This window comes from Rhinolophus ferrumequinum, chromosome 10, assembly GCF_004115265.2.
Source record: "Rhinolophus ferrumequinum isolate MPI-CBG mRhiFer1 chromosome 10, mRhiFer1_v1.p, whole genome shotgun sequence".
NCBI classification, from domain to species: domain Eukaryota; kingdom Metazoa; phylum Chordata; class Mammalia; order Chiroptera; family Rhinolophidae; genus Rhinolophus; species Rhinolophus ferrumequinum.
Genome location: NC_046293.1, coordinates 92,237,104 through 92,264,697, shown reverse-complemented (window position 1 = coordinate 92,264,697; position 27,594 = coordinate 92,237,104). Strand labels below are relative to the sequence as shown.

Genomic DNA, 27,594 nt, shown 5'->3' with positions numbered 1-27,594 from the left:
GGTGGCACAGGGCACAGTGGCGTCCTCTGCTGTGGGGCGTCGTGTGTGGGGCCTTTCCCATGCCCCTGTCTCAGACCCCACGGTAGGGAGCTTGCTTCCTGTGGGGCTGCCCACACCCAGGGGCCTGGGAAGATGTGGGGCCCTGACATTTCTCCAAGGCAAGGCTTGGCCATGTCTCTGTAGGAATGGGGTTTGAGCTGTTTGCTAGGTAGATTGTGAGATGCCTGCCAGAAAGCAGGCCTGCTGGGGGAAGTAAGACTCACTAACGGTGCTGCTCTGAGGGGTCTGAGGGGATCGAAAGAGAATCTCAACTGCGGACTGACACAAGTGTCATCACTGGTGACCCCTTATCACCAACCTTTGGGAACAAACTCCTGCAAAGGGCAGTGGGTAACTGAGGCCCCAGGTGTTAGCCTACTTGGCTTTGTGGGTCAGAGAAGAGTTCGATGGTGGCTCGGGCCGGGCTGCCATGGATGGACGTGGGACCACCACCTCTTACCTTTGGGCTTCCAAGCTGCCTGCCGTCTGCTGGCATTCAGCATTGCCTGCTTCCTCTGCAGCTCAGTAATGAAGAAGCCTGGAGGGAAGGGCACAAACGGGACCCTGGCTTCCCTGGGATGACTTGGATGCCTTTCCTCCTCGTCCCTGGCCCATGGGCTTCTCGTCCTGTGCTTCCTAGTGCTGGCACTGGCCCCTGTCCCCTGAACCTCCCACGGAGCTTGGGGCCCATCCTGCTGTAGGGACTGCCCAGCTCAGCCCCCAGGCAGAGGCCGTGCTCTGGCCCATCTCGGAGGCCCTCCCCCATCTCTCATCTGATCCTCAACATGTCCAGTGCCTAGTGTCCCCTCTCCCCACTGTGGTGGAGGCTTTTTCCCAGGCCAGGAGCCAGCCTGGTCACTAAGTGTGAGGCCCAGGGATAAATGGACAGGAGGGGATGCAGTGGAGAGTGCCCTGCTCATGTGGGGTCGGGACAGGCTTCTGGAGGCCAGTCCCACCTCCTGCTCCAGTGTTCTCCCAGGACTCGTGCTGGAAAGGGGCTCTCCCAAGTCTCTACAGCTGAACAGAGGGCCCACCGCTCTGGAGTGTGCATGCGTGCATGCGTGTGAGGTGGAAGCAATCCCCAACAGGCCAGCAGACCCATGCCCGGAGCCTGAACCCAAGTGGTGCCCTGGAGCCTTGCCAAACCTGAGGCACTGGGCAGTGCGACACACTGTCCCAGTCCGGTTTTCCTGACCCCCTTGTGTTCAGGGACGAGCAGGCCTTGTGGGCCCTCACAGCGGAGCGGAGCTAGGGGGATCGCACACCTGTCTCCTGGTCCAGCCGCACCTGCTCCTTCTCCCTGGCAAAGGCCTTGAGCCAGCGCTGCTTCTGCTCGGGCTTCCGGGCACACAGCAGGTGGCTCTCCCCCGTGGTGCCACACTGCAGCAGGAAGGCATTCCTGATGCTCACAGGGAGGTCTCTGTGCTTCCTGTCCTCTAGGTCCAGTACCTCCAGGCCGTCCATGTCTACTCGGCCCTTGTAGTACAGCACATCCCGGCGGAGAAGGTCCTGCCACAGACACCGGGAGCTGCCGGCCAGCCTGCTTGGCAGGGCCCTCCCTGGCCTCTGCTCCACCCTCCTGACATACCCAAGGCCCTGCCTTACCCTCTGCTACACCCCCCTCCCCAGCAGATGATGAGCTCACGAGGGCAGAGCGAGCCTGGTGTGGACCCCAACTGCCAGACCTAGGATGAGAAGCCTTGCTCCTCCAGCTAAGTCATGGTCTGGCCTGGGGGTCTTTAAGGCACCTGCATGCAACAGTTGGTGGGCCCGGACTAAGCGCACAGCAGAGAAGAGCCCCAAGTACACCAGGGCCAGGCCCAGAGCCAGTGGTCAGGAGGGCTTCTGGACAGGGCCACTGGGCCATTTTGGGAAGAGGAGGAGAAACTCGGCAGCACAGAAGAAGCAGGGAGGCTGCTGGAGCAAAGGACCCCAGGTGTGGGGAGCGGAAGCTGAGGTTTGGAGGAAGAGGAGAGGTGGCTGGAGAAGCAGGTAGGCTAGGTCGGGAAGGAGGGTGTGCTCAGCAGCACGACCTGGTCTGGCCCCCTGGTCCCTGGCCTACTAGGCTCACTGCAGAAAGCCACCTTCATCCTGGCCCTCAGGGCCTGACCAGGAAGGGCCTGCTGTACTCGGGGCTCCTGGGAGAGGAACTGCCTGTGTGTGGCACATTTGCCCTGGGCAGCTGCTCCCAGCCCTCAGCTTCACTCTCTGCATTCGGCTCTAAACAGTTCGTCCAGTAGGGAAGAGTAACTCTGGTACCTTCTTACAGTAGATGAGCTGGTGGTCAAAGAGAAAAAACATCCTCTGCTGGCTCTTGGCTTGTGGCTGTGTAACACGAGTCAGCTCCCCCGAGTAGATGAGTTCTGAGCTCCTGACCAGGAGATCTTCCCCCTGGGGGACCCCAAGGACAGCCGTGAGTTGAGTGCCCCACCTGGGGCTGAGACGAAGCCCCTCGGGCTCTGCGCCCTGCCTGCATTGTTGGGGGTGGGTGCTTGCGACTGGTTCCAGTCCCGCTGGGCCAGGGTTTGCGGCAAGCAGCAGACCACAGAGGGAGGGGCTTCTCATGAAGGCCAAGGACGTGGAGGGGGCAGTGAGGTGGGGAGTAGAAAGATGGTTTGACCTGTGAGTTGGCTGGTGCTGCAAAATGGGGCTCCATGGCAGCCAGTGGCGTGAGCAAGCGAAATGTGGCTAATCCCTACTGGGACGTCATGTAAGTAAAATACACACCGATTCTAAAACCTTACTATGAAGTAAAGAATGCGAAGTAGTTCACTAATGATATTTATGTTAATTACATGTTGAAATGATATTTTGGATATAAGTTAAATATATGTTTCATTTTTTCTTTTTTAACATATAAAATTCCCCATTTGGCTCACATGATAATTCAATTGGATGGTGCTGTCCAAGACAATAATTAGACCTGGCTGGAGGTCACCTCTGAGGCTGGTCTTATAGGGGTTTCCTTTAAAAGACCACCTTGTTCCCAGCGAAATGTGTTTAGTACCTAAAGTCCCATCCTCAGACTTCACACTTTCAGGCTAAGACCTGCCCTCTTGGTGTTCCTCCTGGAAAATGCAAACCACAGCCAGGAGTTGTTGGCAGCCTTTCAGTTTGAGACAAATTAGTGTACAGGGGTCCTTAGCCAGGGCTGGGCCTCAGAACCAATCTCCAGAAAGACAACCAAAACCCACAGGGAGTCTAATTCCATATTTCCAGGAATATGTATTTTTATAACATTTTCTGGCTGGTGGGTGGGAGTGGAGAGAACAGGACAGGGATGTCCCTGGAGCACACAAATGTCACCATCAGTTCAGGCTCCACGCTGTCTGATAAGCCAAGACTGCTGGGTACAAGGGGACTGTGCAAGCAAGGAAAACGGGACCAAGAGACTGATCAGTAGTGATCCTTTCGGGGATGTGGCCTGTCTCTTGCGAGCAGAGGAACAGCTCTTGCTGGGCTGGCTGGCTGCACTGGGAACAGCAAGGGACTTGCCTCTGTGGCTGTGTAACAGGGTCAGCGCCCCGCGGCCCCCACTCTTCACTATGAGAGAGGCCACCAGGCCTGCTCTGGGAGGCCGCGCCAAGGGACTGGGCTCCATGCTCAGGTGGGTCCCCGGGCAGGGAACCCGCTTTTCTAACACCAACTCATGTTTCCCCAACTCCCTCCTAGGACTTTCAGGGGCAAGTATAATTTTAAAGCAATTGGTCAAGCGGGGGTGTCAGGCTGTCTCACCTCCCAGTCCTCGATGGAGCTCTGCCACTGAGCGATCTTGTCAATGTTCTCAAGTCTCCGTTTCCGTTCGTTGATGAGCCGGGCCACATTCTTCATGGCATGTAAGGCAGCTTCCACATCCTTGAAATCCCTGGGGCAGAACAGAGATGTGGAAGGCCTGGGAGCCTCCTGGAGCCCCTGCCGCCAACCCCGCCCCCAATGGCTTTGCTCTGGGGCTGTGCCCTGGGCCTTTCAATGCACACCACCATCTTCTCCATAAAGGTTGCATAGAGCAGAATGTATAGCCCTCAGCCCCACACTACACTAGGAGCACTCAACAAATGGGCAGACTCCAGGCGTGAGGAGCCTCAGGCCACGGCACCCCGGCCCTGCCATGCCTCCTACCTATGTTGGGGGTGCGTGTACTTGAGCAGCTCAGCCAGCTGCAGAGGGTACTTGCAGATCTTCTGCACGGGAGTCAGCAGGAAGCCGTCTAGGGAGATGTCTATCATCTTCTGCAGCAGCCGGCATGCCTCGAAGAAGTACAGGTACTTGCTGAGCTTGCTGAGCCTGGAGAGCTCCACGCAGGCGTTGGGGTAGTTGTTGCAATACTCCGAGTAGATCTGGAAGTTGGCTTGCTGGGGGGCACAGTTGGATGTTAGGATGGCTGTCTCCTCCCCCAGGCAACCCTACCTGTGTGCAGAGGGAGGGAGTGGAAGCCTCTGCATTTCCGTCTGCAGCTGGGCTCAGCCGTCCACCTACTGCTCTGGCAAAAGCTATGGGAATCACGCCCAGGGATGTAAAAGACCTCTGAAAACTGGCAATATGGGAACCCGTCACCACCAGCTTCCTCAGCAGGGCCCTCGGCAAGTATTTTAACTGTATCAGTCAAAACATATTTTTTGGATGAAATCAGTAATTTTAATAAAGAAGGGCTATCAAGGCCAAAAATGGGAGGGGGAGGGAAGAGAAGAGAGAAGAGAGAGAGTGATGCCAGAGGCCACGGCTGTGCTTCCGGATTTTCATCCTCGGCCCAGTGTCCTGCTTCTGCACCAAGTTCTGGCCTTTTTTTTTGTTTTTAGCTTTGTCTACCAGGTCTGCTATTTAGTGACCTTAGGTGAGCAAGGCGGGTAGCCGCTGCTGGCTGGTGGTGGCTTGCTGTGATGGTCACACTAGGTGATGTCCATAAAGTGCCTGTTCCCGTTGTTCCCTCAGTCGCAGCTCTGCCTGCTGAACAACTGGACTCCAAGCCCGCATTCACTCAGTGCCCAGGCCCACCATACACTCGTGTGTGGACAGACCACGGCCTCCATTCCCAGTTCTCCTGCCACTGGACAGAGGTAGCAGAGTGCTCCCAGCCTCACTGGCAGCAGCCAGGAAGGAGCACACATTTTCTCTGAGGGGCAGGCGTGGCCCCCTGCTTAACCCCACAACTGCCACAGGAGAAGGATGCCTTCCCTGTCCTGCCAGGCCCGGCAGAGTCCCTCTAACCCAGACCAGGCCCGTGAACCTTGCCTAAATGTCAGCCCGCATCTGGACTGGAAGTACACTGTCAATTACACATAACTTTCAGCTTGTTCGCTGTGTGAAGAACCCCAGAATCAGCTATGAACAAACAGCCCCGAAGGACTTCGGCAGCCCAGCCTACATCTGCCCTCTACTCTGGCCCAAGGAGATCCTTCTGGGGCTGAGCCCAGGCCCCCTGCTCCAAGGAGCCTTCTGTGACTTGCTTTGTCGCCACAGAAGCAGACACCCTTCCACAACAGTGTTGAATGGTGAGGGGGTAGGACCTAGATGTGTCTAGGAAAAGAGTAGCAGGTTGCCTGGCCGGTAGCCTGCAGGGCGACTTCCTAGCCATCTTGTGGGCTGGGGCCTGTGGGCAGTGGTTCGGTTGTGGGGGCGGAGGAACCCCCAGCGGGCGGAGGTGGGCGGGTAGGGCCAGGAGCAGGTTCCCGGTGGGCAGGCTCACGTGCTCCAGGAAGCAGGCGCCCAGCTCGCTCAGGTGGGGTCGCTCCCTGTTGAACTTCCGCTCCAGCGCCGTCACGAAGGCCTTCTGGCACCGGTAGATGTCCTGGATGTTCCCGAAGATGGTGCGCAGCTGCTCCTCGCTGAACATGTCGGCGCGCTTGTGACACTGCCTGATGTAGCCCTGGGGACGGGGGCGGGGCAGTCAGATCCCCTCTGGACCCCGTCCCAACCCCCACCGCGCGGCCGGCCTCACCTCGCAGACGTCGCGCAGGTGCTTGATGTAGTCCCTTTCGGTGCTGAGGATCTCGTTGATGACATTGGTGCGCATCTGGTCCCTGCTGCTCTGTGCCTCCGCCCCGCCGTCCTCTGCCCCGCCATCCCCGGCCTCCTTGTTGGAGGGCTCATCCTGGTTCACCCGCAGCTGCAGGCGATGTGGCGAGTCAGCGCCCCGCATCCTTGCGGCAGCGCCAGGGAACTGGGGCAAAAGGCGCACAGGGTCCTGGGCAGGCCCTGAGGCTGCCCTCCCCCCGAACAATGCTCATCAGGACAGGAGGACAACAGGTTCGATGACCGCTGCCGCTGTCAGTTTCATTTGTGCCCACAACCCGGTCCTCTGAGGACGCCGGGCACCTCCTCCTCTGCTTACACTCTGCTAGTGCCGGGTGCAGTACTGGGAACGGAGCGGATACTCTAGTTTCTTAACCCGCGCCCACTCCCCTGGGCTCTCTAGGGGCCCTGAAGAAACTGGGTGGTGGCTTTGCCAGCTCTCTGATCCATAACTAGGTAAGGCTTGGGATGCAGAGCGGGCAGATTATCTAGGGAGTCTGCGCAGGAGAAGCAACAAACTAAACCCCAGGGCCTGTCCCCCTCCCAAACCCCCCTCCCCCATTGCCCTCTGCCTTGCCCTCTGCCTGGCCTTGTGGTCTGAACCTGAACTCTTCCTTGGAGACCAAAGGCCTCCTTAGGGAGGAGCTGGGTCCCCTCCTTGTGATCCCTTGGGATAAAGACTTAACTTGTCCTCGCCTCAGTTTCCTCAGGTGTAAGTGAGGTCCCCAGCTCCCAGGGCTGCTGTGAAAGTTGTAACTCAGAGGATGCAGGTGAACGCCCTACAAGGCACTTAATAAACGCCTGGTAAAGCAAGTTGTTAGTGGTGTTCGGACATACAGGTTCCCTCTGGAGATCCACACACCTTCATTCCTGACCCATTCCTCTCTGACTACTGAGGGCCCCCTGGAGGGAGCGCTGGGAGCAGGGGTCGGAGTTGGTGGCTCTGCAGGAGGAGGAAAGCTGTCACCGCTCCCTGGGCTGGCCTTCCTGACATCCACCCACCCAGCTAACAGCCTGCGAGGGGGAGGTCCACGCCCAGCACCTGGGGCCCCAGAGCAGTCTCAGGCTCCTGTTTCTGAGCAGAGCCAGTTGGCTCTTTAGGGGCCTGGGAGACCCTCAGGCCGGTGTCATACCCGCACGAAGCTGGCTGGAAACCAGCCCTCGCCATCAGCGACACGGCCCCACCACCACTCTCTGTTGGTGGCATCCATTACTTCGATGACATCCCCAGCTTTGAAGCCCAATTCCTGGTCATCCATGGTGACATGGTCCCAGAGTGCTTCAGCACACACCACACTGCCATCGCTGATGAGCTGTGGAGAGAGCCGTGGACAGGCAGGTCAACGCAGTAAGGCTCGGGGGCAGGCTCCCGGCCTCTGTCCCCCACCCCTCAGCAGCCCTGGGAAGAAGGGATCCTAACTCATGTTACAGAGGAGCAGACGGAGTCTTCCTCTGAGGCAACTGTGTTTTGGAGGCAGGGCTATGCCCTGGTCATGTCTTGACTGGCAGGGCTGATGAAGCCTGAAGTGAACTGGACCATTAGGATCTTGGTGAACCACGGAATCTGAGGGTCAAGCATCTTGCTCACTCCCATCCCCATCGGGCCAGTGATTAAAACTATTGCCTCTCAGCTGCACCCATCGTCTCTGCTCTGCTCTGCCACACTGGGACTAAGGCACTGCACGCTGCCTTTGTACTGTGCCAGGGACTCCCTGTTAGATTCTCCTAATGTGGCATTAGAGGGGACCACAAAGCTGGGAGAGAAGGGGCTTGCTCCTTCCTTCCTGCTGGCTTCTTGTGGATTTGTAGTACCTTTGTGGTCCCCTGACAAGGAACCATGCTGCTTCACCCAGGTGCAGAGGTGCCCAGCCACTGCAGTAGCTGGATCCAGTTTGCACTGTTTATTTGAACACTTGCAGAATCAGTCTCACAGCATCCCACCTCCCCCGAATCAGCCGCTGGGTAGCACCCCTCCTCAGAGTTCTAGGTCCCAACCCCACAGCATTCTAAGTTCTAATTATTCCAATCCCCCTTCCTTTATTCCCTAGCTCTAGGAGAGGTAGGTACATCTCGCAGCTGCCACTTTGGTAATAGATACTTCAGGGCTGCTCTTGTGCACTTGGCTACTTTATACCCGACTGACAGCCTTTAATTTCTCGCTGCTGAAATAACTGGCATGGATCCATCGCCCTGCATGGCTGTGGACCTCACATTAGAAGGTCCAGAAGGCATACAGGCACCTCACATTACATCTCTGAGAGGCAGAGAGACTGCACCCTCCCAGGCAGTCCTCACGCTTCCAGCTCCACTTACCACTGGGCTGACACCTGCTTTCCTGGAATGTGGGCTCAGTTTCTGCTCCTCGAATGACGAATGACTCTGGGGAGGACTTAGGGCAAGATGGGGGTGAGGGGTGGGCTGAGGACTGCATGGGAGGTGAGGTCCATGCCCCTCTCTGCTGGGACCGTGTGGCTCTGATTGTCACAGCCACAGGCTGGCTCTTTAAGCACTCGGGGCCTCAGGCATCACCTGACAGGGCCTCTGCACTGAGCTGCTTGGTCTGCTCCCCACTTGGCTTCAGGCCCAGTGGGGCCTCCCTGGGTCTCCCAGGCAGTATGCATGCTCACCCTCACATCGAAACTGGGTACAAGCAGGGCTGAGCGGGACTGGTTGGGTCTCCACCTGAGTGAGTTCCAGTCACTGTCTAACAGGTGTCCACCGTGCCTTGAATAGGGAGGGTCAGGGGTGGGTGGGCCGCCTGGACACAGGAGCCTATCACACTGAGCCTTTCCCCCAGACAGGGCCTCAGCAGGCCGGTTCGGAAACTACCAGTTCTTCATGTTTTCTGGGGATAAAATCTGCTCCAAACCCTGATCACTTTTCAGGACAATCCACAGCCTGGTATGTACACCTATTCTCACATGCAGCATAGCTCAGGAGCTGCCGAGTCCTGATGTCTACCCAGAGACCCTGGGTACAGAGCACTGGGCTCTATTCCTAGGGCTGCACGTCTCCTCAAGGGGCCACTGTGCTCACCCAGCTAAAAAGACCTACTATCGGCATGTCCTCTTCTGCAGATAGGCCTGACCCCAGGATCATGAGCTCCTGGCTGCAATACAGACAGGGTAACACAAAAGGATTCAGCGAGGTGACAGGAGAGGAGCCGGGCTGCTGCATGTAGGGAGCAGGCACCAGTGGGGCAGCTCAGTAGTGCACACTGCACACAAGCAGGCCACCACATCACGCCGTGGGGGGTCTGATTTGAGGACAAGAAAAAAGCAGAGGACTCAAAGGTGGCCTGGGTGAGCCAATGAGAATGCATTGAGGGACAGTGACCACGGTGCATGTGAGCCTCAGCATAGAGGGTGTGTATGAGCACAGGTGACTTCAGCATCAGGACACAGGGCATGTGTGGCCACAAGTGAGCGTGAGGTACATGTGATCACGGGGTTAGCATGAGGCTCAGGACAGAGGGCGCATGTGACCTCAGGTGAGTATGTGTATGCATCAGGATGACTTGTATGTTTTGAGTGATGAGTTACTGAGACAATGGAAATTTTCACTCTTGGAGCTTCTTGGGTAAGCTGAGGTTTGGCTCCAGAAGGGAACAAAACTTCATGTTTAAGCTTTGTAGTTTTGATCCTGGAACAGCCCCTGACATGCAACCTCCAGCCCTCTACTGGATGCTACACTTTGATCTCCTGAGAACAGGTTGCGGATTCTGTCCACCCTCAGTTCACACCAGCTGCACACACAGGTCTCTAGGATGGCATGGAGGCTGCCCTCATTGCTGGAGCCCAGGCAGGAGGAAGAATGCTGACATACCCCACACCGCCCCACTGTGCACTGTTTCCCTTCCCAGGTTGTTCCCACCTGGTATTAACCAGGACAGGCATCTATCTCCCCCTGTCCCAACTTCCCTCAAATGAGCCCTGAGCTAAAGCCCCTCTTGTATGGACCAGTGCCTCCTCCCCCTGCTTTATTCTGCCAGCCCTTGCAGGTGGTTTCCTACATAGCTGCGGGGAAGGGCACAGGTGTGGGACAGAGGCAGGGATTCTCCAAGAGACTAAGGTTCCTGACACCTTTATGGACAGACCTCCCATTGCTGTCCTGCCCAGTCACCAGGAAGCCGTTGGGGGGGGGCAGGGTTGGTTGCCTTTGTCACTTCCTTATCCCAGCACCTTGCCAGTGCCAACAGGCACTTGATAGACACACAGCCGTGAACGACTTTCCTGATGTCCCTGTGCCTCAGTCCTCATTGATGCCCACAGTAACAATGCTCCAGCTAGGTCACAAAGCTCTAGGACAGATCCACAGATGGGAGGCACTGATAAGTTACAGCAATGACTTTAACTGTTTATTGTGATTATCACCAGGACAATGCAGCTCCACGGCCACTGACACATTCTACCTTCAGAACAGCCCAGATGCTGCCAGGGTGAACGGCTTGGGTGGGTTTCTGGGCAGGGGTCGTTCAAGTTCAAGGCTAGTCTGTCCAAGGTGCTGCCACAGGGAAGCCAAGACTCACTCCCCACAGGCCGAGGGGCGAGGGTTATGGTTCACTCTTGGCCAGGCAATGGGGAGCAGAAACTGGCTCTGAGGTATGGGGTGTTTATGTGGGGGCAGGTGGGAGACTGTCCTAGTGGAAGAGCAAGTTCAAGACAAACCAGGGGCAGGGTGCAGCAACCCCTCCTGTGCCCCTGAAAACCTGACAGGCCTGGGAAAACCAGCTCTGCCTCCAAGTGCCCCCTGATGACCACCACCACCCTTCCCACCCTGCTCCACCTCATCTCTCACACAGGAGAGCTGGTGGAGAATTCCAATGGACAGTCTGTGAACTGGGCTCCCCAGGCCCTTGCGCAGCCAGGGTTGGGGGCTGCTCAGAGTGCCACATGCAAGGCAGGCTCTGTCTGTAACTGAGACACCTAAGACACAAAATGGGAAAGGCAGGTAATTTGCTGAGGAGCTTGCTCATCTTCCACACACATCTCTGAAACCCACACAGAAATGCATGTCCAGTTCCGCTCACAGCGCGATCACATGAGCAGTTTCCAGACAACCGCAGAGGCAAGGCCACAGCTGCATCCGCATCTCCAGTCACCCACAGAGATGCGCCATTTTAGTCACACACACACACTGACACACAGATACACACACACACACGGACGGATCTGCTGGCACACGTGTCACCGTGCCCCCGCGTCTCCGCACGACCGCACCCCCAGGCGGGAAGGGGAGGCCTCCCCAGGGCGGTGTCGGTATGGGGCGCCCGGGGCCAGGCCGGGCCCCCGCTTCACCTCGGGTGCGGGCGGACGCCGCTGGGCGGGGCTGGCAGGAAGGACCCCCGGCGCGGAGGGGTGCGCCACTCACCGGGAGGAGCTCGCAGCGCCAGGCCGGGCGCTCAGCGGAAGGCCAGCAGGAAGACTAGCACGACGTTGATGAGGACGAGCAGCGCCAGCACAACGAAGACCACCACGCGCTGGGCGCCGGGGGGCAGGTTGCAGCGCAGCACGGCGCGCAGGGCGCTCCCGGGGGCCGCGGGGCGGCGCCGGGCCGGCGGGACCCTGGCCATAGCGCGCGGCCTCAGCTTCGCGCCCCGAGGTCCCGCGGCTCAGGGCGCGAGCAGGGCGGGCAGCGCCCGGAGGGGCGGAGCCGCCGCTCTCCCGGCCGGCTTCTCCCGCGCGGCCCGCACGTGCGCAGCAAGGCTCGCAGCCCAGCACCGGGGCGGGGCGGGCGGGGCGGGGCGGCTCCCCGGCGTTCAAGCGAGCTAGGCGCTCTGCCCTTGGCGCCTTGCTGGAAGGGCTCCGGGAACCTCCGCGCCGCCGACTCCAGGTGCTTGCCCCTGGACAGATGACCACCGGTGCTCTCGGTGTGTCGTGGAGCCTGGCATACCGAGCCGTGGGAATGGGCCAGGGGTTCTGATTCCTAACACCAAGAACTGCTCTGGGCCCCCGCTTCACAGATGAGTAAATGCAGCTCTGAAAGACCAGGGAATCTGTGCAGTCATAAAATCACACAGGAATACGGGATGGTGGGGCCAGGATTTGAACTCTGGACAGACTGAGGCTGATCCACGCTGAGGCACTCAAGGAAGAACCTGATTCTGGATCTTTCCTTACTGACCTTGCACATTAGAGCAGATTTTGTTCCTGTAGGAAAGCAGCTGGCTTCTTCAGCTGTTAACTACTGTCTACCCCCAATTTTATTGAGGTATAATTGACAAATAAAAATTGTATATATTTAAAGTGTACAACTTGATATTTTGATATATGTATACATTGTGAAATACTCATAATCAAGCTAACTATCATATCCATCACCTCACCTACTTACCATTTTGGCTGTGTGGTGACAACACTTAAGATCTATCCTCCTAGAAAATTTCAAGTGTACAATACAGTACTGTTAACCTCAGTCACCGTGCTGTCTGTACATTAGATCTCCAGAACTTACTCATCGCGCGGAACTGTGTACCCTCTGACCAACACCTTCCCGTTTCCCCCTCCCCCAGTCGGCAACGAGCATTCTACTCTCTGCTTCCGAGTTTGACTATTAGATTCCATATATAAGTGAGGACATACAGTATTGGTCTTTATAAATCTGGCTTATTTTGCTTAGCACAATGCCTTCCAGCTCCATCCATGTTGCAGTAAATGGGCAGGAGTTCCATCTTTCCTTTTCTGTTTAAGGCTGAATAACATCCCATTGTATACATGTACCACTTTTTCTTTATCCATCTATGTTGTTTCTGTATCTTGGCTATTGTTAATGCTGTAATGAACATGGGGGTGCAGACAGCTCTTTAAAATCCTGATTTCACTTCCTTTGGGCAAATAAATACCCAGCAGTGGGATTGCGGGATCACCTGGTAGTTCTGATTTTAATTTTTTGAGGAATCTCCATACTGTTTTCCACAGCAGCTGCACCAATTTACATTCCAACATTGCACATCCTTCTCTGTTGTCTTGTTGGTGACAGTCCTTCTAACAGGTGTGAGGTGACCTCATTACGGTTTTGATTTGCATTTCCCTGATGATTCCTGATGGTGAGCCTCTTTTCATGTACTTTTTGGCCATTTGTATGTCTTCTTTTGAGAAATGTCAATTTAGGTCTTTTTGCCCAGTTTTAGATTGGATTTTTTGCTATTGAGTTGTATGAGTTACTTACATATTTTGGATATAACCATTTTTTACATATGTGGTTTGCAAATACATTCTTCGATTCCATAGGTTGCCTTTTCATTCTTTTGTTTCCTTTGCTGTGCAGAGGTGTTTTAGTTTGATGCAATCCCACTTGTCTATTTTTGCTTTTGTTGCCTGTCCTTGTTGTATCATATCCAAAAAAAATCAGTGCCTAGACCAATGTCAAGAAGCTTTTCCCATTTTCTTCCAGTAAGTTTATGGTTTCAGGTCTTATGCTTAAATTTTTAATTCATTTTGAGTTGATTTTTCCTATATGATAAGGACAGAATTTCATTCTTCTGTGCATGGCTCAACAGCTTTAGAAAAGGGTTTCTACTGCCTCGCTGACAGAGCCTGCAACCTTAGCCCTGTAGGGTTCAAAGGTCCTGTGCAGGTGTCTCTCATTCCATCCACAATGGGGAGCTCTGTCACAGTCACCATGACCCTCTGATGGATCAGAAGTGGGAAACGATTTCAAGGCTCCATGCTCAGCACTGCGTCTCCTGGGGCAGGAGGCGCCATGGATTGTATGCAGAGGGTGGGGCTTCACACTGGGTGACATTATCTCTGTATGTTCACGTTTCCGTGTGTGTGCCAGCACTGCATGCAGTGAGTACAGATGAGTGCACCTGTGGGTATCACCGTCCTGCTGAAGACCCCAAGTGGATGTGTGATGTATGTGTGTGTGGATACCTGTGTGTGTGGCAGAGGATGGCTGGGAATGTGTCCAGAAAGGCTGTCTCCCCACTCAGACCTGAAAGTTCTGTCTGGTAGCGGAAATAGTCTTCCTTCTGTTACTGTCCAGTTCTTCTGGACAGTAGGCCCATTAAGCTTTCGGCAGGAACAGAAGGCAGTTCCCAGCCACCCCAAATCCCAGCACTTCTCTGTAAGACTGTGTGACAAGCCCTTTAGTGGGGTCTGGACTTGGGTCTAATGTTTCTTGGTGTCCCTGTGGTTCCAGAGAGCTCAGACATCCAGGAAGGAGGGCATAGAGGCCTGTGCATGCTCAGGTCCCTCGGCAGGGCAGTTCTGGGACCTACCGGTTAGCGCAGTGCTGAGCACTGTGGGTCTGCTGCATCCTGCCTGCTGCTGTGCTGGCTCCAGGGGTATATTTTAGGGCTTTGGCCATGGCCCAGTTCTGGGACAGTCCTCTGTCCCCTGTGCATCTGAACAGCCTGGGGAAGGTTTAACATGGCAGAAGAACTTCTGAACCGGGGCCAGGACTAAGGACTGAGAGGTGGCTTCCACCCTGTCCCTGGCCTTCAGGTTCTGGTGATCTGCGGGGGGTATCACAGGGAAGACAGTGGCAATAGCCTTTTAGTGTGTATTTTATGACCAAAAACAAAGCCAAAAAAGCTTGAAAGCAAAGGTCAGATGACTGCACAGAGTGGCGGTCACGAGCAGGCCTGTGTTTGGCCTGTGTCCTCCAGGTGTTCCATGAAGAAGCTGGGAGCCTGAGGAGAGCAGGTGGCCCTGTGGCCTGATGGGCCGGGCAGCCCTGCTCCCCGCCTGCTATGATGGCCTGATATTGGTAGAGTTCCTTCTATGCTTTAAGCTCCAGTTTAGAGGACAAATTTCATGTCTATCTGCCCTGTAGTTCTAGCTGCATCTCTTCTTGGCAGAATGATTCAGGAGCTGCTCCCAGTCCCCCATTACCCTCCTGGATCAGGGACATCAAAAAAACTCTATGCACAGGTACTTGGAGGGGACTTGGACACAGCAAGACCTTCAGAGCCACGCAAGGAGTGGACAGCTCCACACACAGGCCCTCCTTTAACACAGCTGTGCTGGTCTGTGGGGAAGACGCTGCCGTCGCAGGGCAGTGAGCTGGGTATCAGGAGACCCCAGGCCTGCTGGCCAGGAAACATACCCTTCTCTCCTCTGGTCCCATCTCACAACTTAGGATGGGGTGCTGGGTGGAAATGAAACGGGAACAATGTCTTCCAAAGACACGTCCTTGGGCTAAGGATGCCCTCAGGCCTGACGTAGGGATGGCGGCCCAGCCCAGACCAGGTGCCTTGGAGGCAGGGCAAAGGTGGGAGGAGGGTGAGGAACTGGGCAGACAGACCCAGGTCATGGGCGTCTGGAAAAGGCAATGCTTTCAGACAATGCTGAAAGAAGAGAGGGACACTTCTGGGCACTGCAGTTAACTCATGCTGCAGGGATTGGACAGTCACGAGATGCAAGGCCTACATTAGGTGCAGGGAGTAGAGCATGAACAAGGTATTGTGCCCCCTTCCCCCCTTCATCAGGGCATATACAGCCAAGGACAGGGGCCCACATGGACTCACATTACCCGCCCCACGTCCCCAACAGCCCTGATCTTCCGCACAGCTGTGTGCAAGGGCCTGGGATACTACCCATCACATACATGTACACACAACACCCCATAACCTTCATGTGCACACGTGTGTGGACACATACACTAACTCCCAGGTACCCACAAAATTGCCTGGCTCTTCTTCCGTGTCTGCTGCTCTTCAGGCCACATGTTTTGGGTTCCCTCCTGCTTAGGAAATTGAGAAGAGGTCTCCCCTTCTGAGGTCAATACGAACCTTCTGAGGTCAATAAGAATGTGCCACAATTTAGAACACAACACTCCCATGTTCTTAAACAATTACAAGTGAATATATGATCGTAGAGCAAGCCAAATATTATATAGTATGCACTGTTCTCTGACATCTGTGGTTTCTATAATCTCCAACTATAAAACTCAGATTGACTCCTAGCAAACCTTGCCATTCGTGTGACACAGCAGTGAGTGGCAGAGGGTCAGGGAGTGCACAGTGGGACATCACGGCTCTTGGAAGGCCTGTCAATGGAGAATCACCCTTTATGTTTCTTTGGAGTTTCTATTTAATGCTGACTATGAATTGTAACAGTACCCAATGTACCCCAAACAGCCACGCACAGTGACCTTCCTACATCTGCCAGTGGGGCTCAGGTGCCACATCCACCCACAGTGAAAAAACGGAGGCCCTGGGAAGGGAATGACTTGCTACACGTTCTCCATTAGCCAGTGGCAGAATGCAGTCAGACCCAGGGAGGTCAGCCTCCAAACCCAGGCCCTATCTTTCATGCTGGGCTGCCCCCTTTAGGGCAGAATTTCTTGGGCTTTCTTGAGTATCTAGAAGTGCTCTGGGTCTCATGTGAGAGAGCAGCCTGGAGGGTGCGGCCAAGTGCAGAGCCCAGCGCCCACATGTGTTAGCTCGCTGTCTCCCTGGAGGGGCTCCTTAGCCTGACTGGGCAGTCCTTTTCTGCGATCTTACACGTTCTTGCCCCAGAGGCACCCAAGCGTCCAGGGAACACAGACACCCTGGAAAGCACTGAACGTTCTGAACATACAACACAGCGTCACCACTCTGTCTACTCAGTGACGGCAATACCAGAAAGACTTTTGAACCAAACAGGAAACAAATTCTCTAAGCAAGCCAAAATGGTGCCATATAATTCATAATCTAAATTACCTGCATTTCCTTCATAAAGGTGCCCTCTGCCAGAGTCCATTTGTGCTTTTAGAGCAGTCCTGCTCTTGGCTTTCCTTGTGCAAAGCATCTTAGAATGAACAACTTGTCCAGGGCCCCATAGGCAACCAACAGAAAGAGGTGATAGACCAGAAGAATTTCACCACCAAGTAGGAGACACAAGTATACAAAGCAGACACAAGAACTCTAACAATGCAGAACTGATGGTCAATCAAATGAGCCCACACCTCTTCAGAGTCCCCAAAAGCTTTATGTTAGTGTCCATTTTTTGTCATTACTCCATGATTGGAGATTTATTGAGAGCCCATCATGTGCCAGGTTATTTACATTCATTATTTCAGTCAGTCCTCGTGAAACCCCAGGGTTATCCTATTTTATAGGATATAAAATATGGAGGAGAATCAAGGTCTCAGTATTCAGAGGGTTACTTGCTCACAGATCCCCACTGGTCTCTGGCAGGAAGGAGCTCCCCTTCAGGTCTGGGGGTTCCAAAGCCCAGGGTCTCCCCCTGCACCTGCTGCCTCCCAGCCTCCCACCAGGGCTGGGGCCCAAGACTGGGGAGGGTAGCCTGAGTCTTCAAGGAAAAGCAAAACCCTTATCTGTGAATGGTACTTAAGATGACAAAATTTTATAATACTTTTAAAATACATTTGAAATGGCTTATGAGAAGCACATAAAAAAGGCTTTATTGGAAAAATCAAATTAGTTGGATGTTTATTCCTTACGCATCATGGATTTTGAAGAGAGTATTACTTAACGACTTTTAAAAATCGTTATTCAGAACTGGGCCTGTAAGAAGAGTTCATGGGCCATTGACAGTCTGTGCTCATCTGTAGAGTAGATAATGAGGACACCACATTCCTTAAAGGTTTCTGAGAGACCTACTGGCCCATTCATTCACAGGAATGTTAAAGGCTAACTGTAAGGTGATGCCCTTCTGAGGAAAAAAAAGTCTTCTGGGTGCTGCAAGGTCCTAGATGGTCAGATTATGGTTTTAATGAAGGAGAAATTCACAGCATACCCTGACCAGGAGGGGAACGTGGTGTTATGGATGTGTGCTTGTGTCAATGAACTACCATGTTATGCCCAACAGCCACTTCCAAATTAAGTACAAAAGGTGAGGGGAGAAACAGGAGCACAACTGAGAAAATGGAGGAGAATCAAGGTCTCAAAATTTTTCTCTTCATGGAGAATACAGAAGGAGAACTTGGTGTGGGGACCAGTTCTGCCTAGATGAAGTTTCTTACTAATTTCTAATGTCTTCTGTGTAGGTAAGAACAGGAAAAAAAAAAAATGTAACTTGCACACAGTTGTCAAAGCAACAGCAGTACTTTTGACCTGTTGGACTCAATAGGAAAGAAATCAGTTTTCACTTGCTTTGCCCCCAGTCCGCTCAGACAACTTGTTGGAGGGTCGGTGGCCTCCCTCTACCAAGCAGAGCTTTTTCCATCCAGGATGGCTTTACAGAAGCTACTTGGTAGAACAGACCAGTACTCTTACATCATAGGTCCTGGATGTCGTGTCTGTTACTCTGGGTCCCCTGAATGCCCCATGAAGGCACACGGGAGTTCTGTATTTGGACAAGCTCTTTTGGTAAACACTGTATCCTAAAGTGAGTGCCACAGGCTAAACTGCTGTGTGCACACCAGTGCCATTGTCACCTGCTAAGAACACAGAGACTGTGGACACCTTGGCCTGCATGAGTGTACTGGAGTCGTCTTGATGGCCAGGCCCTCCCTTCACCAACACAGCCCTGACTCTACCTCGTTGATGGCCAGCTGCTCTCCGCCCCCTCCAGAGTGGCTGTAGTGGTGGCTGGAGCTGTGCACGTCCTCATACAGGTCCTCCTCACTCCCTGTCTCATCAGCACAGATGGTCATGTCCAGAGCTCCATTAGGGATGGCTGGAAGAAGAGAGACCAGCTGGTAAAGAGGAGCTAAGGGGGACACACAGAAAAGGACAGAAACCTTTGCAGGATTAACACTCCTTCTTTGAGATGACGGAGAAGACCTGAAACTAGTTTCTCAAAACATTCTTGCTGTAAAAACGTGGTCTGGTTGAAAGAGTACACTGGTTGACTTTCACACCAGTCATTTTAATCACTTAGTGTTCAGTTCCCACCAACTTCGTAAATCAGGAAACACAAATATCTGCCATAGCAGGACTCTCCGAGTCCCTGCCAGGTGAATTCAACTCAAAACCATTTACCAATGTGCCAGGTATAGTTTAAGGCCCTTTAGAAAAATGTTAACAATTTATTATGAAATATATACAGTATATCCAAAGAAATATACGGTATACATGAGGTCAGATAATTAAGTTCGCAAACTTGATGCAATGATGTTGCTAACCTTTTTTGATATCAGAGGGATTATTCATTATGAATTTGAACCAACTGGACAGTTAACCAAGTTTACTGGAAGTGCTGAAAAGGCTGCGTGAAAAAGTTAGACGACCTGAACTTTTCGCCAACAATTCATGGCTCTTGCATCACGACAATGCACCAGCTCACACAGCACTGTCTGTGAGGGAGTTTTTAGCCTGTAAACAAATAACTGTATTGGAACACACCCCCTGCTCACCTGATCTGGCCCCCAATGACTTCTTTCTCTACCCGAAGAGAAAGGAAATATTGAAAGGAAGACATTTTGATGACATTGAGGACATCAAGGGTAATACGAGGACAGTTCTGATGGCCATTCCAGAAAAAGAGTTCCAAAATGGCGTTGAAGGGTGGACGAGATGCTGGCATCAGTGCATAGCTTCCCAAGGGGAGGACCTCGAAGGTGACCATAGTGATATTCAGCAATGAGGTGTGTAGTACTTTTTCTAGGATGAGTTCGCGAACTTAATTGTCTGACCTCGTACATGCAAATATAGTTTGAAAATTAATAAAATAAACACCCCTGGTACTTATCATCCTGCTTAAAAAAATACCAGAACCTTAGAATTCAACCTTCTGCTTACCTCACTCTAATCCTATTCCTTTCTATCTCCGTTAGAGAAACATACAAAATTTTTAACTTTTTATAAATCATACCTGTGCTTGTCTTTGTTTTAGCATTTACTTCTGTTGAGTTTTTCATGGTTTGACCTATATAAATAGAACCATCCAGTAGATTTTCTTCTCTGACTGGCTTTTTTAATTCAGCTTCTCATGTGCTGTGACTGATTCATTCTCTGTGATGCGCAGTCTTGCATTTTATGAATATTTCAAATTTTCCATATCCATGGTACTGCTGGAGAACAGCGGGCTGTTTCTTGTCTTATGGCTGGTATGAATGGTGATTCTCCAGACCCGACCACACACCTCCTGGGCACCGACCTCAGAGCTGCTCGCAGACAGTGTTTTGCAACATCTTTTTCATTATTACCCCCCTAAAGAGCCTCTTATACATTGTTTTCCTAATCCTCCTGATGAAATTTTAATACCACAAATATGCTGTGTATTTTTTATGTTCCGTGGCTCCTGGAGGGCCATAAATCATTGTAATATTTAAGATTTTTGTCCTCTTTCATGAAATCAAAATCCCTGGTGTGAATTCACACGGTAGGGTATGGCACCTAGGTGTGCCATCCCGGGGTCCCAGGGACACCAAACTGTTTCCCAAAGCTAGTCTACCAATTTAGACTTCTGACAGTATGTATGAATGTTCCCACTGTGAAAATTAATAAACAGAAACCTCATTTAAAGTGGATTTGGGAGGCTAAAAGAGAGAACTCTTACACACATGTCACTCAACACACTACTGACCCCAACAGAAGAGACGCACCTTGTATCTGACAGGAAGTGATACTACTTTACTACCTCAGCAGGAGGAAGGAAAGAGTCCTTTTCCCTAGTAACAGCTCAGCCAATGGGAGACTGCCAATGAAAAGCCACTATACTTGAAACTTTCCGTTTCCTCCAATGGACTCTTTGTTTACAACAGTCCCTCTCAAGCCCATAAAAGAGCATTCCTCTCCTTTGTTTCTCTGGACTTACATGTGGTTTGCCATTAGATCACATGTCCCAAATGCAGTTCTTTATTGTTCCTGAATAAATCCATTTTGCTGGCAAATATTTGTCTGCCTATTTGTTTAAGGTCAACACTATTTGGTGGCTCATTTGGGGATCCAGAAAGACCCCTGGGAGCCGTTGAGCAAACAGGTGCGGTACCCACAGAGCCCACTGAGCTCACTGCTTCCTCACTGACCCTGGAGTTTGAGGATAAGTCTATCTCCTGGATCCAAGCTTCCACTCTCTTTGATGCTCTCCAGGCTCTCTTTGGCAATCTAACTTAAGGCTTCATCCTTTTCTGGTTAAGGCCTGTTTGTTCATGAGTATTCAGTTGGTTCTTTGGCTTGAATCTTCTCATATCTGGCTGTTCCACTGGAACTGTGCTGTTCAGCCTTCAGTCCAATTCCTTTTGGAACCAACATGCTCCTAGTAAAACTACTGATATTTGGCCTGCAGGCTGTTTAGTCTTTTCCTCTAGAGATTTATGTTTAGAAACCATCATTCTTCCTCATGCATAATTCTAATTAAATGGAACAAGTTGACCAAAAGTAATTTAGAATAACAATTGTCATTATGAGGAATTTTTGCCTTCCCCAAACTTATTTTTCTTAAAATTGAATTGGACAACTTGTTTCTGAAATTGTCAAAACTGAATGGAACACCTATTTTGATTGTTATTTTGAGGCTTCCAAATATTACCAAGAGTCTAAAATTGCCTTTTTGCCAAATAAAAATTTAAGATTAACTGAGGCAAACCAAAGGGTAAAGAAAGACAAATGGCTCCAAAAGCCTCTCCCCATCTCCTTTGTCTCAGATTCTGCCTTTGGTGCATCTTCCTCCTCCTTTGAACCTATCAGAACCTGTCCCTTTAAAATTAAACCTTCTGCAGATTGAAAGGGTAAATCACCAATTTCTTATATCCCCTGGACAACAGCTGAACTATGATCCATAGTTAAAAAACTTCGCAAAGTAACTGAGGATCCCCACAGATTTGCTGAGGATTTTAGTATAGTCATTCCAACTTAACCTGGTTTCTCTGACTCACATCAGCTAGTTCATATGTTCGTCAGTAAAGGCCAGGTTCAGCATTGCATAAAAACTGCTTATTGGGAAAATCCTGAAAGGTCTCTAGGATTACAAGCAGGAGACCAACCCACTGACTTGATACATGATTAGCCTTGGGTAATCACTAAGTAACTTCATCAGGCAATTAGGGCTTTCCCAAAGTCTGGTGATTGGAACAAAATTCAGCCTTACTCACAAAAGTTTGATGAACCTGTTCATGTCAATTATAATTGACATCAGATTGTTTTCAAAGAAAATTCTGGTTTTCCTTCAGATGTTGATTCCACTTGGGGAGTTTTGAACTCTATGTTTATTTATGGTCTGAACTGAGACCTTTCTCTTTTAGTTAAAAGGTGGAATGGGAGGCCATATCCACTCTAGATTTGGTCAATTTGGCAAATCAGCTTGCTCACACCCTAGATGAGTCATCTGAAAGTAAAAACACTAATATTCTTAATTTTCAACTCCAGCAAATGAATGCCCTTGTATGAAACCAAAACCTTCTTTGATTTTCCTCCCAAGTCTCCTCACAGGAAGAGAGCATCCACTTGTTAAAGCTTTTAGGCTTTAAGGGACATAAGGTTGCCAAGGAAAAATTGCAGTTTGCCCAAATACAGGTTAGATATTTAGGGTATCTGATATCAGAACAAGAGCTGCACCTAGATCCAGATAGGTAGGCTTCATGGTGTCCTATGTTTTCCAAAACCCAAAACTAAGTATTAACTGTGAGGTTTTTCTTGGGCTAGTTGGTTATTGCCAAAATTTGACCCAAATCTCTCTCTTATGGCCAAATTTCTGTGTGTTTCACTAAAGAACAACAACCCTGACCCAATTTTATGGGAAGGATAGGACAACATATTCTTTAAAGACTTAAAGGAGGATTTAATGAACCCACCTGTCCTTGGGCATCCCAACCATCAGATTCCCTTTTCCTTTTTGTATATGAAAATGAAGGGAATGCCCTTGGGTCCTCACCCCCAAAACATGGGGACCACCATCGACCCATAGGGTATTATGTCAGCAATTAGACACTGTGGCATAAGGATATCCTCCTTGCCTTTGAGCTATTACTGCCACTCCCTTTTTATTTAAGGCCACTGAGGAAATCATTGTGGGATCCCCTTTAACCACTTTGTCCTCCATGTAGTAGAAGCCTTCCTGATTTCTCATCATACACAACATTTTTCAGTCAGCTACCTTACCTCCTATGAAATCCTTTTGTTAACTGATCCTCGCACAACTCTTTCATGTTGTAGTAAGTTTAACCCTAATACTCTACTATCCTTTGTTACCAAGAAATCCCCTCGCAACTGCTTACCACTGATAGCTAACCTCCTGACCCCTGGTAATGATCTGCAGGAAACTCCTGTGAATGACACTGACTTCTTGTGGCTCACTGATGTCTCTTATTTAAAAAGTGATAATGGCAAATATTGTGCTAGATATGCAATATCAACACATTTTGATGTAACTGAAATGGCACCTTTGCCTTTGGCTACTATGACCCAACAAGTCAAATTATATGAATTTATACATGCCTACACACTAGCCAAGGGCAAAACTGCCAACATTTATACTGATAGTAAATATGCTTTCAGAGTAGCTCATCATTCTGGAATGTTGTGGAAGTAATGTGGCTTCCTTACTACCAGCAGAAATAAAATTAAAAATAGTATTTTCAGGAACTATTGGATGCTATATTTTACCTGCTGCTTTAACTATTATTGAGATCCTAAGGTTTAAGCCTTGACCTATGCTGTGGACTTCTGTAAAATCTCTGAGAGGGCCACAAACCCTGAACAAGCAGCAGCTGTCTTCAGTGTGCCTGTGCACCTCTTGATACGTGGCTCTAGCCTGGCACTAGAGGCAGCCAATTCAGTTCACAGATTAGCCGCTCCCAGGAACCTCCAAGCCCAGCACAGGCAGCTACCTACCGAAGATCACTTTGTAGCTTCTACTAGGTGGTTCCAGGCTAGGCAGGCAGCAGCTGATATGTATCTTCACTAGAGCCCCTCCCAAGAGGCCCCAGAACAAAACACATGGTCGCTGGCTTCAGATCATCACACCAGAGCACCACCCAATTATCTACACAAATGACACACACAAAGGGTAGACTCAGTAGGCACTAGAACCTTGCTATAGTAAATTCCAATATGTCAGGTCAGGCCCCACACAACAGGTTGTCTGTGGGGGTCACAGTGAATCCTCCCAGCCAGTTGGCCTGAGCGTCAATTGCACCCACAGAAATGCCAACAGCAGTCAAGGCTCAACTACAACATGGCGCACACAATCCACACAAGGGACACCCCTGGAGCACCTGTCTCAAGCAACCAGGAAGACTGAGTCCTGGGTCCCACAGGACACCTACTACATAAGGCCACTATGTCAAGAATGGGAAGCATAGCAGATCAACCTGATACATAGAAACAAACACAGGGAGGCAGCCAAAATGAGGAAACAAAGAAGATTGTCCCAAATGAAAGAACAGGACAAAACTCCAGAAAAAGAACTAAACACAATGGAGGCAAGCAATCTACCAGATAAAGAGTTTAACACACTGGTTACAAGTATGCTCAATTAACTTAGGAGAAAAATAGATCAACTCGGTAAAACCTTACACAAAGAGGAAGAAATAAAAAAGAACCAGTTAGAAACGAAGAATACAATAACTGAAATAAAGAATACACTAGATGGAATTAACAGCAGATTAGACGAAGCAGAGGATCAAATCAGTGCTTTGGAAGACAAGGTAGTGGAAAACACCCAATGGAACAGCAAAAAGAAAAAAACAATAATTAAAAAAATGATGACAGTTTAAAAAACCTCTGGGACAACATCTAGCGTAAAAATATTCACATCGCAGAATGTGATAGAAAGCAAGGAATTGAAAACCTAGTTGAAGAAAAACTGACTGAAAACTTCCCTAACCTGGCGAAGAAAATAAGCATACAAGTCCAGGAAGCACACAGAGTCACAAAGAAGATGAACCCAAAGAGGACCACACCAAGACTCATCATAATTAAAATGCCAAAGGTTAAATATAAAGAAAGAATCTTAGAAGCAGCAAGAAAAAAACAGTTATTTACCCACAAGATAGCTCCCATAAGATTGTCAGCTGGTTTCTCAACAGAAACTTTGCAGGCCAAAAGGGATTTGCATGAAACACTCAAAGTGGTGAAAAGCAAGAACCTACAACAAAATTGCTCTACCCAGCAAGGCTATCATTTAGAATTGAGGGACAGATAAGGAGCTTTCCAGACAAGATAAACCTAGAGGAGTTTATCACCGCCAAACCAGTATTACAAGAAATGTTAAATGTTTAAGAAGGAGCAGAAGATAAAAAATATGAATAATAAAATGGCAATAACTATGTACCTATCAATAATCACAAATGTAAATGGATTAAATGCTCCAAACATAAGATAGCAGGGTGGCTGAATGGTTAAGAAAACAAGACCCATGCATATGCTGCCTATAAAAGACCCACTTCAGATTGAAAGACACACACAGACTGAAAGTAACGAATGGAAAAAAAGACTTCATGCAAGTAGAAATGAAAAAATTCCGCAGTAGCAATATTTATATCAGACAAAATAGACTTTAAAATAAAGACTGTTACAAGAGACAAAGAAGGACATTACGTAATGAAAAAGGGATAAATACAACAAGAGGACATACTCTTATAAACATTTACACAACCAATGTAGAAGCACCTAAATATATAAAGCAAATATTGATGGACATAAACAGAGAGATTGACTGTAATACAGTTGTAGTAGGGGATTTTAACAGCCCATTGACATCAATGGATAGATCTTCCAGAAAGAAAATCAATAAGAAAACAATAGCCTTAAATGACACCTAAGACCAGATGGATTTAATTAATATTTTAGAGCATTTCACCCCAAAGTAGCAGAATATATATTCTTTCCAAGTGCACATGGCAGATTTTCCAAGACAGACCACATGTTAGGCCACAAAGCAGTTCTCAATATATTTAAGAAGATTGAAATCATACAAAACATCTTCTTTGACCACAATGGTATGCAAGTAGAAATCAATTACAAGAAAAAAAAAACCCTGTAAAACACACAAACACATGGAGGCTAAATAGCATGCTACTAAAAATGAGTGGGTCAACAATGAGGTCAAGAAGAAATCAAAAGACACCTTGAGACAAATGAAAATGAAAACACGATCACCCCAAATTTATGGGACACAGTAAAAGTCACCCCTAAGGTGGAAATTCATAGCAATCCAGGCCTACCTTAAAAAACAAGGAAAAGAATCTCAAATAAACAATCTAACCTAAAGGAAATAGAAAAAGAATAACAAACAAAGCACAAAGTGAGTAGAAGGAAGGAAATATTAAAGATCAGAATGCAAATACAAAAATAGAGAGTAAAATAACAATACAATTTTTCGAGGCCACCAGTACCTTGATTCCCAACCCAGACAAAGACATTAAATAAAAAGAGTCCTAAGTGTACCTTTGCGGTATTCGTTATTCTAAGACACAGACTTTAGATGGGAAATGCCTGAGAGATCTGCTCTCCCTCCTACCCCTCCGTGGTACCCAAATGTGACCACAACAGGTTTCCAATGTCTGCACTTTCCCTACATGGAATGACACCTAAGAAAGAAAGGTCCTTCCTGGCATCGACGGACAAAAGGCCACTTAACCTGGAAAACCTGATTATTGATCAGCGATGCTTTCAGAGAAAGATCTTGATCAAAAGGAGGAAATGTGAAAATTAATAAACAGAAATATCATTTTAAATGGAGTCAGAAGGCTAGAAGAGAGAACTCTCATGCACATGCCACTCCATACACATTACTGACCCCAACAGGAAGAGTGTGCCTTGCATCTCTAACAGGAAGTGATACTACTTTACTACCTCAGCAGGAGGAATATTTCTTCTTCCCCAGTAACAGCTCAACCAATGGGAGACTGCCATAACTCAGCCAATGAAAAGTCACTATACTTCGACTTTCAGTTTCCTCCAAAGACTCCTCATTTACAAGGGTCCCTCTCAAGTCCATAAAAAACTGGTCCTCTCCTTTGTTTCTCTGGACTTGTGTGTGGTTGACCATTAAACTTTATGTCCTGAAATGCAATTCTTTGTTGTTCCTGAATAAACCCATTTTGCTGGAGACATATCTGGCTGTCTATTTGCTACAGGTGAACACCATCACTCTACATCCTAGCCAACTCATGACATTGGCATTGTCAGATATTTTAATTTTCACAGGCTTATGGGTATGAAATGGTATTTTACTGTAGTTTTAACTTACATTTCTCATGTTACTAATGAGTTGAACATCTTATCTATGTTTATGAGTCATCTGTATTTTTTTAATGTGAAATGTTTATCTATTGAGTTGTTTATCTTTAATGTAATAATTGATATAAAAATGATGTTATCTATGTCTATATACATACACTTTTCTTCCCTCCATTCTGGATAATAAATCTTTGTCACTCATATGTGTCACAAGTATAATGTCCCATTTTGTGGTTTTTGCTGTCTCTGTTAGGTGCTTTTGATGAACAGAAGTTCTTAATTTTAATATAAACAACTTTATCAATCTTGTCCTGTATGGTTTATATTTTTATGTTTAGAAAATGCTTCCCTGCCTCAAAATTATACAGATATTCTCCTAAGTTATCCTTTACTGTTTTATAGTTTTTCTTTTGACATTTAAACTGTTAATGTACATGAGAATAATTTTTATGTACTGTGTGAGATTGGAATCTGTGATATTGTGATTTATAATGAGAAATATGTATTTGGTCTCTGACCCTTTCCTGGTA

General features: G+C 49.4%; 1 protein-coding gene across 3 annotated transcripts in view; it reads right to left on the bottom strand.

The window, feature by feature from the left end:
- ARHGEF4 (Rho guanine nucleotide exchange factor 4) overlaps positions 1-27,594 on the bottom strand; it is a 112,279-nt gene that overhangs the window by 1,280 nt on the left and 83,405 nt on the right. The window contains exons 2-10 of one of the 3 annotated variants that reach the window (XM_033118369.1): positions 18,478-18,617; positions 7,182-7,361; positions 5,975-6,142; positions 5,723-5,902; positions 4,159-4,391; positions 3,775-3,904; positions 2,299-2,430; positions 1,327-1,548; positions 500-577 (exon numbers count right to left, since the gene is read on the bottom strand). In XM_033118369.1, coding sequence (XP_032974260.1) covers positions 536-577; positions 1,327-1,548; positions 2,299-2,430; positions 3,775-3,904; positions 4,159-4,391; positions 5,723-5,902; positions 5,975-6,142; positions 7,182-7,361; positions 18,478-18,617 — 1,427 coding nt within the window. In that variant the 3' untranslated portion in view covers positions 500-535. Of the gene's footprint in view, positions 1-499; positions 578-1,304; positions 1,549-2,298; positions 2,431-3,774; positions 3,905-4,158; positions 4,392-5,722; positions 5,903-5,974; positions 6,143-7,181; positions 7,362-11,418; positions 11,599-18,477; positions 18,618-27,594 lie in introns of those variants that run through there. The other 2 variants (XM_033118368.1, XM_033118370.1) reach the window with 2 other exon arrangements.